Source organism: Salmo salar, chromosome 10 (genome assembly GCF_965601325.2).
Source record: "Salmo salar chromosome 10, fSalSal1, whole genome shotgun sequence".
Classification (NCBI taxonomy): domain Eukaryota; kingdom Metazoa; phylum Chordata; class Actinopteri; order Salmoniformes; family Salmonidae; genus Salmo; species Salmo salar.
Window position 1 is genome coordinate 122,010,283 of NC_138300.1, and position 16,704 is coordinate 122,026,986.

Below are 16,704 nucleotides of genomic sequence, written 5' to 3' on the forward strand. Positions count from 1 at the left end.
AAAAAGACCGTCAGTCTCAGATTGTATTCCCATTAAAAAGACGGTCAGTCTCAGATTGTATTCCCATTAAAAAGACCGTCAGTCTCATTGTATTCCAATTAAAAAGACAGCCAGTCTCAGATTGTATTCCCATTAAAAAGACCGTCAGTCCATTCTTGAATTGTGTAGAAATGACAACGGAACACCAATAGAAGAGCTGATGAACATTCAAAAAGACAAAAACAGTGAATCCTGGATCCTGTTTATTTTGAACGAGTCTTTTAATTTTAATTAATGCATTTCAAGTACTCCAAAAAATTACATCTCTTTGCACAATACATTTTTTGAAATTTTTTGTAAAAATGTTCAAAGTGAACAACATTTTTTGATACTGTATAAAACACAGTGAACATTAAAAATCAGACAGTAGTTTTTACTTTTTAATCATCTTGTGTTCTTTCGGCCTACATCATTTCACCTACAACATTTTCAACTCAATTTTTGACATTTCAGTGCATGTTTTATATCTAGAAACTTTTCTCATTTTTTTTTTTACCATGAAGATTCCAAATAAAAAATAAAGTAACATTTTTCTGGCATTATTTCTTGTGTTGTTGTTCTTCTAATCCAAACCATGCCACAGGAGAACAGACACAATGAAATGACAATGAATAAAAGACTTTAGGATGCGTTTGTAAATTCACTCTGGAGTGACAGAGAGCGGCCAGAGTGCCGCTCTCTGAGCGTCCGTAAATTGAGAGCGTTTCGGCTGACGGAGCGTTCAGAGCGCGTATCTGGCGGAGGAGAACGGTTGATCCAAGCGTTCTGGCCTCACAACGACAGTCAAACGCACAAGCTAACCATCTAAAATGAGCTAGCGTGCTAGCTACTTCCAGACAAAAATGAGAGAACACCTCACTCTGACCATTTTACTCGCCCTAGAAGAGCTGGTTAGGATTTTTTTTCTTCATGTTATCCAGAGCGTTGGTGACAATTTAATTACGCTTTTTGACTGACCTTTAATGACAGATTCAGCAGTTATTCTGCGCTCTGACACAATCAGACGGGAGTGCTCTGAAATCGGAGTAGATAGCCAGAGCGAATTTACGAACTCACAGTTAGTCCATCACAATTAATTGTTTTTAACATTTTCATGATGTTGGAGAAAAAAAGAAAAAAAAATTGTACATATATTTAAAATGAATCCCATTTCAATTAGCACAGATAAAAACATAACTCAGAAAAGTTGCTAACACTTTATTTGAAGGGTACATAAATAAGGACTTTATAACATTCATAAACCATATACATAACATTCATAAGCAGTGTGTAAGTATTTAATATGAATGTGTAATTTATGATTTATGAATGTTATGTAATACTTATATAAGTACCCTTCAAATCAAGTGTTACTGAGAAGGGGAGTGTTTATCACATACACTACATGGCCAAAAGTATGTGGACACCTGCTCGTCCAACATCTCGTTCCAAAATCATGGGCATTAATATGGAGTTGGTCCCCTCATTTGCTGCTATAACAGACTCCACTCTTCTGGAAAGGTTTTCCACTAGATGTTGAAACATTGGTCTGGGGACTTGCTTCCATTCAGCCACAAGAGCATTAGAGAGGTTGGGCACTGACGTTCGGCGATTAGGCCTGGCTCGCATTCGGCGTTCATCCCAAAAGGTGTTTGATGGGATTGAGGTCAGGGCTCTGTGCAGGCCAGTCAAGTTATTCCACACCGATCTTGACAATAATTTCAGTATGAACCTCGCTTTTCTGAAACAGGAAAGGGTTGCCACAAAGTTGGAAGCACAGAATCGTCTAGAATGTCATTGTATGCTGTAGCGTTAAGATTTCCCTTCACTGGAACTAAGGGGCCTAGCCCGAACCATGAAAAATTGCCCCAGACCATTATTCCTCCTCCACCAAACTTTACAGTTGGAACTATGCATTGGGGCAGGTAGCGTTCTCCTGGTAGCCGGCAAACACAGATTCATCCGTCGGACTGCCAGATGGTGAAGTGTGATTCATCACTCCAGAGAACGTGTTTCCATCACTCCAGAGTCCAATGGTGGTGAGCTTTACACCACTCCAGCCGACGCTGCTCGGCCATGGGAACCCATTGCATGAAGCTCCCGACGAACAGAGGCAGTTTGGAACTCGGTAGTGAGTGTTGCAACCAAGGACAGACGATTTTAACGCACTACACGCTTCAACACTCAGCAGTCCCGTTCTGTGAGCGTGTGTGGCCTACCACTTCACGGCTGAGCCATTGTTGCTCCTAAACGTTTCCACCTCACAATAACAGCACTTTCAAGCAGGGCAGAAATTTGACGAACTGACTTTCTGGAAAGGTGGCATCCTATGACGGTGCCATGTTGAAAGTCACTGAGATCTTCAGTAAGGCCATTCTACTGCCAATGTTTGTGGCTGAAATAGCCAAATCCTCAAGTTTGAAGGGAGAGGGGGGTCCACATACTGTTGTATATATAGTGGATGAACATCTCTGAACAGTTTCTCTGGATTTACAATACAAAAAAAAAAGAAAGTAACAGACATATCAAAATTCAAATTTTTATCTTCAAATAAAAACTCCCAAGTACTGTACAAGTTTACAAGGAAATAAGTCTGGGTTAGTGAGTGTACCGTGAGTGTACTGTGAGTGTACTAGCCAGTAGTATGGTTTTTAAAACGGCTTCATTTTCTACAGAAAAACTCCATGATGAGTTTAGCAATCATTTATTCAGCAATGTGACATACAGGATTCAATGTGAGAAAGTCCCCTACAGAGACCATGACTGTTTTCACACAACCGAGCCGAGCCGAGCCAAAGCAAGATATACTGCCCTGGCCTGGTTACACATCCACCATCGTTGCTAGAAAGGACCATGTGAAAATAACAGTTGGAGTCAGCACGATAGTGTGAAAAGGGTTTACGTGTGATCATGACCCAGAACAGGAAAGCAAGTCAGTTAGCTTTGAATCTGTTTACATGATCTAGGCCAGGGATGGCCACCACAGATCAAATTCCCCCCTCCCCCCCCCAAAAAAAATATAAACTTAAATGTTAAGTTAGAATGGTAGAATACACAAGGTCCAATTTCTAAATGTGGTTTTGTATCAGCAGTTTATATCTTGTTATGTCAGTCACTCAATTAGCCCATGGCAGAAACAAAAATAAAATATTTGATTGGTAAGGTAGTCTAGCCATGGTCAAATTACCGACCCGGGGGGGGGGGGGGACGACCCCATTGATTTTGTTAGTCACTTTCACTCAGATATATTTAAAACGGAAAACATTTCTCTCCACCCTATGGCAAAATGAGCAGAATTGCAGGAAATAGCAAAAGGTGCATGTACTTAACCACAAATGGCTCGTTTGCTAAAGGTCGCCGTATTGTACATTTTCCTACATTACTCTTTTAAATGTATCAGCTTTAGCACAATATACATTCTTCCATCTTTATGCAACTTCGCCATTTGGCTGTAAAAGTGCAAATGTTTCTCTTCGCCACCATAGCAAAATGAGTAGAATTACTTAAAATGTACTAATAGCACTTTTTTTATCTTCTCTCCACCCCATGGTAAATTGTGTAGAATTACAGAAAACTTTCTTTAAAAACTGCAACATTGTCTACGCCCCATAGCAAAATGTGTAGAATTGCAGGAAATTAACTCTAAAAACGAAAAAAATAAAAAAAGAATTCTCTCTGCTGTCAAGTTGGGGAGGGGTGGGCGCTAAAATGTTTTGCTCGCAAAGGTGGCCCCCCCCCCCCGAACAAAATTTCACTTAGGGACCCAAAAAGGCTAGGGCCGGCACAGACTGTATGAATCAGCGTTTGAGCGTTTTTTAGTGTGGGTACACAGACCAGAGAGCCACTGCCGCCCCTCATGAGGAGTTTAGATTTTGTGGCTCCCACCACCTCATCAAAAGTTGCCCATCCCTGATCTAGGCTGTTCTAAAAATCAACCTAGTCCACTGCCTTTGTAGTATTAAGGGCAGGAGTAAACACCGGAGGTCAAACAGTCCCGCTACCAGCCTCCTCTTTCTTTAGACGTTGCATCAACGAACGGTCACGTACCACATCATTGACAGTGTCGTCAGGCACCAGTTGCTATAACATATGGTAACAACTTCTATGGTCAGTCATAGTCAAAATCACTGTTTGGTATGACAATTACACCACAGGAGTTAGCCAGACAGCACAAACTGTTCTGGGACCAGGCTATGAGTCTTCCATTCGTCCATTCAAACTAGCGGATGGCTTTTAGAGAGCGTCTTACTGGTTTTTCCTACATAAAAGTAAAGATAAAAATATAAAGACTCGTTCATAAAGTATGGCACAACAACACTCATGTTAACTAATGTAAAGGGTCACAGTGACACTCATCTCTGTAGGGGACACAGTCTTTTAACAGAACAGGGTCATGTTCATTAGGGCACACAGCAACAAAAAAAAAACATTTTTACAACGAAAAACAAAACAAACAAAAAAAGGTTTTAAAAAAAAACATTTTTGCAACGCCCCCCCCCCCCAAAAAATACAAATAAAAAATACAAACCGTGTTTCTTATTGGAATAGCCCAGGTTCCCCGTTGCATTCTGTTTTCTTCCGTTTGGTGCCTAAATCAACACAACCCAATCATCCACACACATTTTTACAGGGCAAGTGATCAATGCACGGGGGGAAAAAATGACCATTCAATCCAGAGACTAGCTCTAAAAAACAAAAGTGTTTGGTCATAGTGGACAATGAGAATATGTGATCGTCTTGGAATAACTCCTGTTTGTTCTAGTGGTTAAAATACCTAGCTAAAATCAACCCCCAGCTATCATAGGAACATGGATCAGTTATGATTAATTGTGTAACAGACAAAATATTACAGACCTTACAGCCTAGTAATCAATCAACAATGGTCACATTTAAATAAAGAAAAACATGACTACATGGCCACATCGTAGATTGTCAGACTTTTGATCTGAAAATTAACTAATGTCTTTTTATTCTCATTTTTTTTCTTCCATTATTGGAATTGATTTTCGATTTATTTCCACACTCATGTAAACCTAGAAATGTGTCATTAATAGCCTCTCTGTACTAAAGTAAGTGTACATACGAAATGGCACCCTAAGACCTACAGTTGGAGTCGGAAGTTTACATACACCTTAGCCAAATACATTTAAACTCAGTTTTTCCACAATTCCTGACATTTAATCCTAGTAAAAATTCCCTGTCTTAGGTCAGTTAGGATCACCACTTTATTTTAAGAATGTGAAATGTCAGAATAATAGCTGATTTATTTCAGCTTTTATTTCTTTCATCACATTCCCAGTGGGTCAGAAGTTTACATACACTCAATTAGTATTTGGTAGCATTGTCTTTAAATTGTTTAACTTGGGTCAAACGTTTAGGGTAGCCTTCCACAAGCTTCCCACAATAAGTTGGGTGAATTTTGGCCCATTCCTCCTGACAGAGCTGGTGTAACTGAGTCAGGTTTCTAGGCCCCCTTGCTCGCAAATGCTTTTTCAGTTCTGCCCACAAATTGTCTATAGGGTTGAGGTCAGGGCTTTGTGATGGCCACTCCAATACCTTGACTTTGTTGTCCATAAGCCATTTTGCCACAACTTTGGAAGTATGTTTGGGGTCATTGTCCATTTGGAAGACCCATTTGCCACCAAGCTTTAACTTCCTGACTGACGTCTTGAGATGTTGCTTGAATTTATCCACATAATTTTCCTTCCTCATGATGCCATCTATTTTGTGAAATGCACCAGTCCCTCCTGCAGCAAAGCACCCCCACAACATGATGCTGCCACCCCCGTGCTTCACGGTTGGGATGGTGTTCTTCGGCTTGCAAGCCTCTCCATTTTTCCTGCAAACATAACGATGGTCATTGTGGCCAAACAGTTCTATTTTTGTTTCATCAGACCAGAGGACATTTCTCCAAAAAGTACAATCTTTGTCCCCATGTGCAGTTGCAAACCGTTGTCTGGCTTTTTTTGGGGCAGTTTTGGAGCAGTGGCTTCTTCCTTTGCTGAGCGGCCTTTCAGGTTATGTCGATATAGGACTCGTTTTACTGTGGATATAGATACTTTTGTACCCGTTTCCTCCAGCATCTTCACAAGGTCCTTTACTGTTGTTCTGGGATTGATTTGCTCTTTTCGCACCAAAGTACGTTCATCTCTAGGAGACAGAACGCGTCTCCTTCCTGAGCGGTATGACGGCTACGTGGTCCCATGGTGTTTATACTAGCGTACTATTGTTTGTACAGATGGACGTGGTACCTTCAGGCGTTTGGAAATTGCTCCAAGGATGAACCAGACTTGTGGAGGTCTACAATTTTTTTTCTGAGGTCTTGGCTGATTTCTTTTGAGGCACTGAGTTTGAAGGTAGGCCTTGAAATACATCCACAGGTACACCTCCAATTGACGTAAAATGATGTCAGTTAGCCTATCAGAAGCTTATAAAGCCATGACATAATTTTCGGGAATTTTCCAAGTTGTTTAAAGGCACAGTCAACTTAGTGTATGTAAACTTCTGACCCACTGGAATTGTGATACAGTGAAATAATCTGTCTGTAAACAATTGTTGGAAAAATGACTTGTGTCATGCACAAAGCAGATGTCCTAACCGACTTGCCAAAACTATAGTTTGTTAAAAATACATTTGTGGAGTGGTTGAAAAAGAAGTTTTAATGACTCCAACCTAACTGTATGTAAACTTCCAACTTCAACTGTATATAGTGCACTAGTTTGGACCAGGGATAAATAGAGAATAGGGTGATATTTTGGATGCACCCTATGCCAAGCTTAGCCTGCCTTCAGTGACCTGACAGGCAGAATCAGCTTTTAATTAGTGGTTATTTGTTAGATTTATTCTACTGCATCAAAACGTATATAAAAAAAAGAAAAAAACTGGGACAAAACAAAAAAGTGTGTAAAAACTAAAAGTGAACTTCCCTTTCCTTTCTATCACGACGAGACCAGAACAAGTTGTTACGTCACGACGAGACCAGAAACAAGTTGTTAGCAAAAATACCAGATGAAGAGATGAGGGAGCTCTTGAACGTCACAAAAGGTCAAAGGTGAGAAGTAGTGAGATATGGTGGTGACCTTATGTTCTACCGCTGGAACCTCTGGAACCTAAACACTATGAGAATTCCATCCATAGGATTCCATGATTGCAGCAAAAGGAGAACTTGATTGCTGAAATGCTGTCAAAATTCCCAACTTCAGTGTCCAGAGTCCAGAGAACTTACCCATAGACTTTTCCAGATACCATCATTTGTGTTACTGTCCTGAGAGTACAGTACTAACCAAAAACAGTAAAGAATCATATGTACATTTACAGTAGAAGAAATAGTTGTGTTTTTTCACTCATGTTATGTTACACTGAAATCTTTACAGACAGACTGTCAGTCAGAGACAGTCTGTCTGACAGACAGACAGACAGACAGGTCAGAGAGTCTGCACGGAGAAACAAAGCCTTGTGTCTTTTTGCTGCTTAGTTTGAAACGTTGTGTCGTAATCACAAGTCCAGCAAATCTCTTTAATTTCTGGCTAAGATGGCTGACAAAACATTTCAACCAACCAGGAGCCTAGGAACATATGTGTGTTCTCACTCAGCAGCAGGGACTTTGCAAATGAAAAGAGAGAAAAAAAACACATGACTAAAGCTACATGTGATGAAACCATTCCTCCACTCCTTGGAACTCTATTAAAATAAATGAGAGAAAAAAAAATGCAATGTCTGATGGTCACTTCCACTCCACACTGCACGGCTGATGGTCACTTCCACTCCACACTGCACGGCTGATGGTCACTTCCACTCCACACTGCACGGCTGATGGTCACTTCCACTCCACACTGCACGGCTGATGGTCACTTCCACTCCACACTGCACGGCTGATGGTCACTTCCACTCCACACTGCACGGCTGATGGTCACTTCCACTCCACACTGCACGGCTGATGGTCAATTCCACTCCACAGAATGACAAAATGGCGGATGGTCAACTAAAATGGTGGATCTCACTCCCACAGCGAGAGAGCCCCGAGTGGTGGTCGTTGAAGGAGGTCTTTATTGTGAAGAGGTCAGAGGTGCTGCAGCCCCAGTGGTGGTCGTTAGAGAGGGTCTTTATGTGAAGAGGTCAGAGGTGCTGCAGCCCCAGTGGTGGTCGTTAGAGAGGGTCTTTATGTGAAGAGGTCAGAGGTGCTGCAGCCCCAGTGGTGGTCGTTAGAGAGGGTCTTTATGTGAAGAGGTCAGAGGTGCTGCAGCCCCAGTGGTGGTCGTTAGAGAGGGTCTTTATGTGAAGAGGTCAGAGGTGCTGCAGCCCCAGTGGTGGTCGTTAGAGAGGGTCTTTATGTGAAGAGGTCAGAGGTGCTGCAGCCCCAGTGGTGGTCGTTAGAGAGGGTCTTTATGTGAAGAGGTCAGAGGTGCTGCAGCCCCAGTGGTGGTCGTTAGAGAGGGTCTTTATGTGAAGAGGTCAGAGGTGCTGCAGCCCCAGTGGTGGTCGTTAGAGAGGGTCTTTATGTGAAGAGGTCAGAGGTGCTGCAGCCCCAGTGGTGGTCGTTGGAGAGGGTCTTTATGTGAGCTTTCTCAACTCCGTCCTGTTTGTCTGTTTGTAGATGGAGGGTCTGACGTACGGGGATGGTAAACAACCAGTTTAGGTTGTTCTTTGGGTGGAGTGAAGCACGTGTTTTATCCCACTGTTAGGTGTAAACCGGTGGGATTTGAAGCCGGGTCTCCCACGTGGCAACACAACACCTTAACCATTAGATAATGAGGACATCCTAAAAAAAAAAGTGTATAAAAACTAAAAAAGTGTGGTTCCCTTATCTTTCCCTCAATTCCGTCTATCCTAAATCATTAAAACATCTAAGAAAATCCTCTTGGTTTAATGGTTAAGATGTGGGATTTCCACCCTGGAGACATGGGTTCAAATATCCCCCCAAAAAATGGGTTCAAATCTCAATCCCAGCAGTGACATAGATAGGCACAAGGAGGAGCCAAGGCAAGGCAAGGAGCAGTCGACGGAGGGAGCAGCGTTCCCACCCCGAACCCCAGCGTCTCAGCAGCTCAGCGTCTCATCTGACCCATCTGGTAGTTTTCTCTGGGCTGGCCCTGGCTGCGGTGGTGCCTCTGGGGCTGGGGTTGGCGTGAGGGCTGCTGCCGCTGGCCCCCAGAGACAGGGCGGTGCTGGCCGTGACTGACATCTCCGTGGTGGGACTGGGACTGGTGAACCTGGGCATCTCTGGCCTCCCTGGCGTGCTGCTGGGCTCTCCTCCTCTTCAACGTGCCTGGGGTAAGAGGGAGAGAGAGGTTTAGTCTAGCACAGTGGTCAATAACCAGTCGATCCCAATTGACTGGTTGATCACCAAACATTTCTGTAGAAAAACAAACGATAAAGCCTTGCATTCAATTTTTGTATATTATTTTCACACTATTGGCGGTAGGTGCACTTGATTCAGCAGCCCTAGTGCCAGGAAGGCAAAGTGTTCCCATTTTGAACCAGTTCCTGTGTCTGAAGGTAGAACTCTGCCTACCCGGGAGGCCCAGAGAGCAAATCAAGTGCACCTATAGTCCTACCGCTGAGCAGTCTGATATCTCAGATCACCTGGTCTGCACAGTTTCCTCAAACCAGACGCTGTAAAAAAACTACACAGCAGAGTTGATACTGTGAGATTAAAACGTTTCAGACCACGACTAGAGAGAGACTCAACGAATAAAGCAAAGAGCTGCTGTTTTTATGAGTAACTTCATGTTTAAGTTGCTATTCAGCACTGTCAACACCTTGTTCAACACTTTTATAAGCCATAAAATGCACATTTTCCCTACTTCCACTCAAGCTACAACTAACACTGCAGCAGCATGTGTATAGCAACGTGTTTCCATAAGCTTTGTTGTCGATAAACTTGTGTTGTTGTACTGAACTAAAATATAAATGAAACATGTAAATGTTGGTCCCATGTTTCATGAGCTGAAATTAAAGATCCCAGAAATGTTCCTTGTGCAAAAAAAGCTTATTTCTCTCAAATTTTGAGCACAAATTTGTTTACATCCCTGTTAGTGAGCATTTCTCCTTTGCCAAGATAATCCATCCACCTGACAGGTGTGGCATATCAAGAAGCTGATTAAACAGTATGATTATTACACAGGTGCATCTTGTGCTGGGGACAATAAAAGGCTTCTCTAAAATGTTGTGTCACACAACACAATGCCACCGATGTCTCAAGTTGAGGGAATGTGCAATTGGCATGCTGACTGCATGAATGTCCACCAGAGCTGTTGTCAGAGAATCTAATGTTCATTTCTCTACCATAAGCCGCCTCCAACGTCGTTTTAGAGAATTTGGCAGTAGGTCCAACCGACCTCACAGACCACGTGTAACCACGTCAGCCCAGGACCTCCACATCTGGTTTCTTCACCTGCGGGATCATCTGAGACCAGCCACCAAGACAACTGATGGAACTGTGGATTTGCACAACTGAAGAATTTCTGCACAAACAGTCAGAAACCGTCTCAGGGAAGCTCATCTGCGTGCTCGTTGTCCTCACCAGGGTCTTGACCCTACGGTAGTTTGGCATCGTAACCGACTTCAGTGGGCAAATGCTCACCTTCGATGGCCACCGGCATGCTGGAGAAATGTGCCTGGTTTTGACTGGTTTTCTGATCCACGCCCCTACCCTTTCTTTAAAGTATCTGTGACCAACAGATGTATATGTGTATTCCCAGTCATGTGAAATCCATAGATTAGGGCCTAATGAATTTATGACAATTTACTGATTTCCCTCTATGAACTGTAACTCAGTAAAATCGTTGACATTGTTGCATGTATATTTTTGTTCAGTGAATTACTGGCGTCTTCCGGCTTGTCTTTTTTAATATAGAGGAATATTTCACTTTCTCTGATCATAGGAGTAACAACATTAATTTCTGCATGCAGTGCGACTTGAGTTTCGCCATCAGCTGGAAGACTTTGTACCCTTTTCTCAGCGGAGAACGGCGGGACGGAGAGTCATGTGAGAGGCAGCCTAACCTCTGAAAATTACGTTATCACTTAGCTGTGCCTCACAAGTAATATAACAAACAATCTATTACCAGTGTGATCATATACCTTACATTTTACCTTAAAGGTCTTAGAAGAAAGAAAAAAAAAACACTGGCAGGGCAATTCAAGCAAAGACAATAAGCAGTAATAATGTATTGGGCCTGTAAGCCTACTGCACGATCCTAATTTCTACAGAACTGTTTTTAAATAGGTCAATGTTGCATAAGGCTTACATTTTTTTAAAGTCAGGGTTAAAACTAGGGATGCACGATATATCGGTATTGGACGATATTAGCTAAAAATGCCGACATCGGTATCGGCCCGATGTCTAGTTTAATGCCCCGATGTGTAAAACCGATGTCAAAGCTGACGTGCATCCCTATATAACGTAGGTACATGACGTAATGACGGCACGTAAAATATTGTGCTGTACGTGCAACACAGCATTCCTAACCTAGTCCACAATGTCTGCTGTGTGGATCGAGCAGTCAGCAAGTCCAGCAGTCATTTGAAAGAGTAACAGAATTTCAGCGAGACGACAACTCAAAGGTGAAATCCATTAAAGCCAAGATAATGGAATTCATTGCCCTTTTACAATCAACCGTTCTCTGTCGTGGGTGATGTTGGCTTTCGCCGACTGGTCGAGCATCGGCACACACTACCAAGTGCGCTATTGTTCAGATGTTGCCCTACCGGAGTTACACAGTAATAGCGTCAATGCTATTAGCTTCACGACATACATACTATGGAACGCCGTTTTGGTCTTTGCGTGTCAAAAAAGATAGAGTAGCGCCGTCAAAGCTGTACAAAAAAGTCTGCAAACAAGCAAACACCGGCCACGAACGATGTGTTTACAATACCGCTTTGGTAATAAAGCATCATTTTTTCGACAGCAACTTCTGGGGTAGCTAGCTTTAGCTTGGTACCTAGCTAGCAGCAATACAACTAGCCTGAAAACAATGACCAGTAGAACCTGCAGTCATTTTCATTATTCTTAGCAATGATTTAGGAATCCTTATGAGTAAGTATTAGCTAGGTCGCCACTTGTTGTTCGCCTATTGAAATTGAACTTTAGTTCATGAAAATAAATAGCTAGTGAGCAACTTAACCCCGTTGCCCAAAGCTAACGTTATATGCAGCCAGCTAGCTTCATTTGCCTAGTGATGCTCGACAGGACCGGGTTATGTGTTGTGAAGCTAGCCACAATAAGGATTAGGCACAATAGCGGAATTTGCGGTTTGCCTTCAAAATATAAGTATATCATTGACAGTAATGCAAATTAACACAAATAGTAAAATTATGCCATACTTTTACTTTTGAAGGCTAACGCAAAGTCCACTATTGTGGCTAATCCTTATTATGGCTAGCTTCACATAGATGGGTCCGACCACCATTAATCAAATAAGAACTGTCTTGTAAATTAGGGTTCTTTTAGATGATGACACCTAGCTATATAGTTAGCTAGCTAACTATAGCTACTAAAACAGATGTTGTGTTATGACACGTCAAATAGTGTATCTCTTTTAACTCTTCTTGCACCCAAACGGCGTTCCATAGAAATCCTGGTTGAGAATGAAACGACTGAACAAATGAACAATGAAACAGCACAGCAAGTAAGTGAAAGAAATAGGTTTTGATTATGGTTTACTGGTAATGGGGACCTACGTAAATGCCAACAAAATAACTTTTTGGTCAGTGTGATGTGACCTTTATTTAACTAGGCAAGTCAGTTAAGAATAAATTCTTATTTACAATGACGGCCCGGACAACGCTGGGCCAATTGTGCGCCGCACTATGGGACTCCCAATCACGGCCGAATGTGATACAGCCTGGATTCGAACCAGGGACTGTAGTGCCTTAGACATTTAACTGTACTAGAATGCTTAAAAGACCGCTAAAATTGTAAATACTGACTATCGGTATCGTTTTTTTAGGCAAGGAAAATATCGGATATCGGTATTGGCCAAAAATGTCTTATCGGTGCATCACTAGTTAAAACTAAATCTGAGCGGTAGGTCTTGGCTTGCATTTTGACTCGGAAAAGGTTGGTGACCGCTGGTTTAGCTGAACATTCCTGTCTTTTCACAGGCGTTTCTCTTTTCAAATCAAATCAAATGTATTTTATAAAGCCCTTCTTACATCAGCTGATATATCAAAGTGCTGTACAGAAACCCAGCCTAAACCCCCAAACAGCAAGCAATGCAGGTGTAGAAGCACGGTGGCTAGGAAAAACTCCCTAGAAAGGCCAAAACCTAGGAAGAAACCTAGAGAGGAACCAGGCTATGAGGGGTGGCCAGTCCTCTTCTGGCTGTGCCGGGTGGAGATTATAACAGAACATGGCCAAGATGTTCAAATGTTCATAAATGACCAGCATGGTCAAATAATAATAATCATAGTAGTTTGTCGAGGGTGCAACAAGTCAGCAACTCAAGAGTAAGTGTCAGTTGGCTTTTTCATAGCCGATCTTTGAGAGTATCTCTACCGCTCCTGCTGTCTCTAGAGAGTTGAAAACAGCAGGTCTGGGACAGGTAGCACGTCCGGTGAACAGGTCAGGGTTCCAGTAGGTCTGGGACAGTAGGTCTGGGACAGGTAGCACGTCCGGTGAACAGGTCAGGGTTCCAGTAGGTCTGGGACAGGTAGCACGTCCGGTGAACAGGTCTTTTCACCTTCATTTCACCAGGTAGACCCATAGAGGTCAAAACGCCTCTATTTCAAGGGCGACCTGGCCATTTCTGACAACACTCATACTGTTGTAGTTCTCTGCTCCTCACAAATACATTTTTTCACAACCCATTCATTTGAAGATTTGCAGAATGGGGTGTGGAGACTCACCTGGTAGTGGTTTGGGTGGGGGCAGTTTGGGGTTACTAGAGGGAGTGTGGACACTGCAGATCTTAATGAAGCCAGCCATCAGCATGATCAGAGCGATGCCCATCAATAGCACTGCCCACCAGTGAGCCTGGAACAAGAAGAAAAACACACAGAAATTGAGATTTTTCATAAACACACAACTTCTAACAACATCTGTCCACTAGAGTCCACAACGAAAATACATTAGTTTTTTTTGTGTTATCCTCCATTGTATTCTTTATGCATGCGTCTGACTGGTCGGTTGGACGTACTGCCAAATCCTCTAAAACAACATTGGAGGCGGCTTATGGTAGAGAAATGAACATTAAATTCTCTAGCAACAGCTCTGGTGGACATTCCTGCAGTCAGCATGCCAATTCTATGCTCCCTCAAAACATGTGGCATTGTGTTGTGTGACAAAACTGCACATTTTTAGACTGGCCTTTAATTGTCCCCAGCACAAGGTGCACCTGTGTAATGATCATGCGGTTTAATCAGCTTCTTGATATGCCACACCTGTCAGGTGGATGGATTATCTTGGCAAAGGAGAAATGCTCACTAACAGGGATGTAAACAAATTTGTGCTCAAAATTTGAGAGAAATAAGCTTTTTTTGCACAAGGAACATTTCTGGGATCTTTAATTTCAGCTCATGAAACGTGGGACCAACACTTTACATGTTTCATTTATATTTTAGTTCTGTACAACAACACAAGTTTATCGACAACAAAGCTTATGGAAACACGTTGCTATACACATGCTGCTGCAGTGTTAGTTGTAGCTTGAGTGGAAGTAGGGAAAATGTGCATTTTATGGCTTATAAAAGTGTTGAACAAGGTGTTGACAGTGCTGAATAGCAACTTAAACATGAAGTTACTCAGAAAAACAGCAGCTCTTTGCTTTATTCGTTGAGTCTCTCTCTAGTCGTGGTCTGAAACGTTTTAATCTCACAGTATCAACTCTGCTGTGTAGTTTTTTTTACAGCGTCTGGTTTGAGGAAACTGTGCAGACCAGGTGATCTGAGATATCAGACTGCTCAGCGGTAGGACTATAGGTGCACTTGATTTGCTCTCTGGGCCTCCCGGGTAGGCAGAGTTCTACCTTCAGACACAGCAACTGGTTCAAAATGGGAACACTTTGCCTTCCTGTCCTCCATGGTTTTCTTTATGCATGCCGTCTCACTGACTTTTTCTTTTTTTCCCAAAATCAGTGAAATACATATTAAGTCAGAATTACATTCATGGGAATATAGTGACCTTTTCTGGTCAGCTGACAGAATCACAGTCAGTCAGTAAGCTACGTACCACAGTCCAGTCAGTCAGTAAGCTACGTACCACAGTCCACTCAGTCAGTAAGCTACGTACCACAGTCCAGTCAGTCAGTAAGCTACGTACCACAGTCCAGTCAGTCAGTAAGCTACGTACCACAGTCAGTCAGTAAGCTACGTACCACAGTCAGTCAGTAAGCTACGTACCACTATCCACTCAGTCAGTAAGCTACGTACCACAGTCAGTCAGTAAGCTACGTACCACAGTCAGTCAGTAAGCTACGTACCACAGTCAAGTCAGTCAGTAAGCTACGTACCACAGTCCAGTCAGTCAGTAAGCTACGTACCACAGTCCACTCAGTCAGTAAGCTACGTACCACAGTCCACTCAGTCAGTAAGCTACGTACCACAGTCAGTCAGTAAGCTACGTACCACAGTCCAGTCAGTCGGTAAGCTACGTACCACAGTCAGTCAGTAAGCTACGTACCACAGTCCAGTCAGTCAGTAAGCTACGTACCACAGTCCAGTCAGTCAGTAAGCTACGTACCACAGTCCACTCAGTCAGTAAGCTACGTACCACAGTCAGTCAGTAAGCTACGTACCACAGTCCAGTCAGTCAGTAAGCTACGTACCACAGTCAGTCAGTAAGCTACGTACCACAGTCAAGTCAGTCAGTAAGCTACGTACCACAGTCAAGTCAGTCAGTAAGCTACGTACCACAGTCCAGTCAGTAAGCTACGTACCACAGTCAGTCAGTAAGCTACGTACCACAGTCCTGTCAGTCAGTAAGCTACGTACCACAGTCAGTCAGTAAGCTACGTACCACAGTCCACTCTGTTCTCAGAGCTCAGGGTTGAAGAGTCAGTCAGTAAGCTACGTACCACAGTCAGTCAGTCAGTAAGCTACGTACCACAGTCAGTCAGTCAGTAAGCTACGTACCACAGTCAGTCAGTAAGCTACGTACCACAGTCCACTCAGTCAGTAAGCTACGTACCACAGTCCACTCAGTCAGTAAGCTACGTACCACAGTCCAGTCAGTCAGTCAGTAAGCTACGTACCACAGTCCAGTCAGTCAGTAAGCTACGTACCACAGTCCAGTCAGTCAGTAAGCTACGTACCACAGTCCAGTCAGTCAGTAAGCTACGTACCACAGTCCAGTCAGTCAGTAAGCTACGTACCACAGTCCAGTCAGTCAGTAAGCTACGTACCACAGTCCAGTCAGTAAGCTACGTACCACAGTCCAGTCAGTCAGTCAGTAAGCTACGTACCACTATCCACTCTGCAATGTTTTCGTAGAGCTCAGGGTTAAAGATGGCCTTCTTCAGTCTGGCCAGAGGGCCGTCCGCGTCCACCAGCCGACACCTCATGAACACGTCACAGTAGCCCTTGAAGTCGTTGCAGGGAGACCCCGCGGGCAGCGTGGTGATTTTCTTATTGAAGAACCGGGCCAGTTTCTCTGAGCCTGTACTGCTGCAGGTGTTGGGGTCCACTGCAAGACAAGACAATCAACTAATAATAACTTTTATAGCACTAGTCATTTAGTTATTTTTATTT

The 16,704-nt window shown here is 43.0% G+C and overlaps 1 protein-coding gene across 1 annotated transcript in view; it reads right to left on the bottom strand.

Annotated features, from left to right (window-relative positions):
• Positions 1-236: 236 nt before the first annotated feature.
• The window catches only part of LOC106561774 (disintegrin and metalloproteinase domain-containing protein 10), a 49,401-nt gene continuing 32,933 nt past the window's right edge, over positions 237-16,704 (bottom strand). Inside the window, exons 14-16 of the mRNA XM_045688573.2 lie at positions 16,419-16,639; positions 13,867-13,993; positions 237-9,283 (exon numbers count right to left, since the gene is read on the bottom strand). Of these exons, the coding sequence (XP_045544529.1) occupies positions 9,063-9,283; positions 13,867-13,993; positions 16,419-16,639 (569 nt within the window). The 3' untranslated portion in view covers positions 237-9,062. The remainder of the gene's footprint in view (positions 9,284-13,866; positions 13,994-16,418; positions 16,640-16,704) is intronic.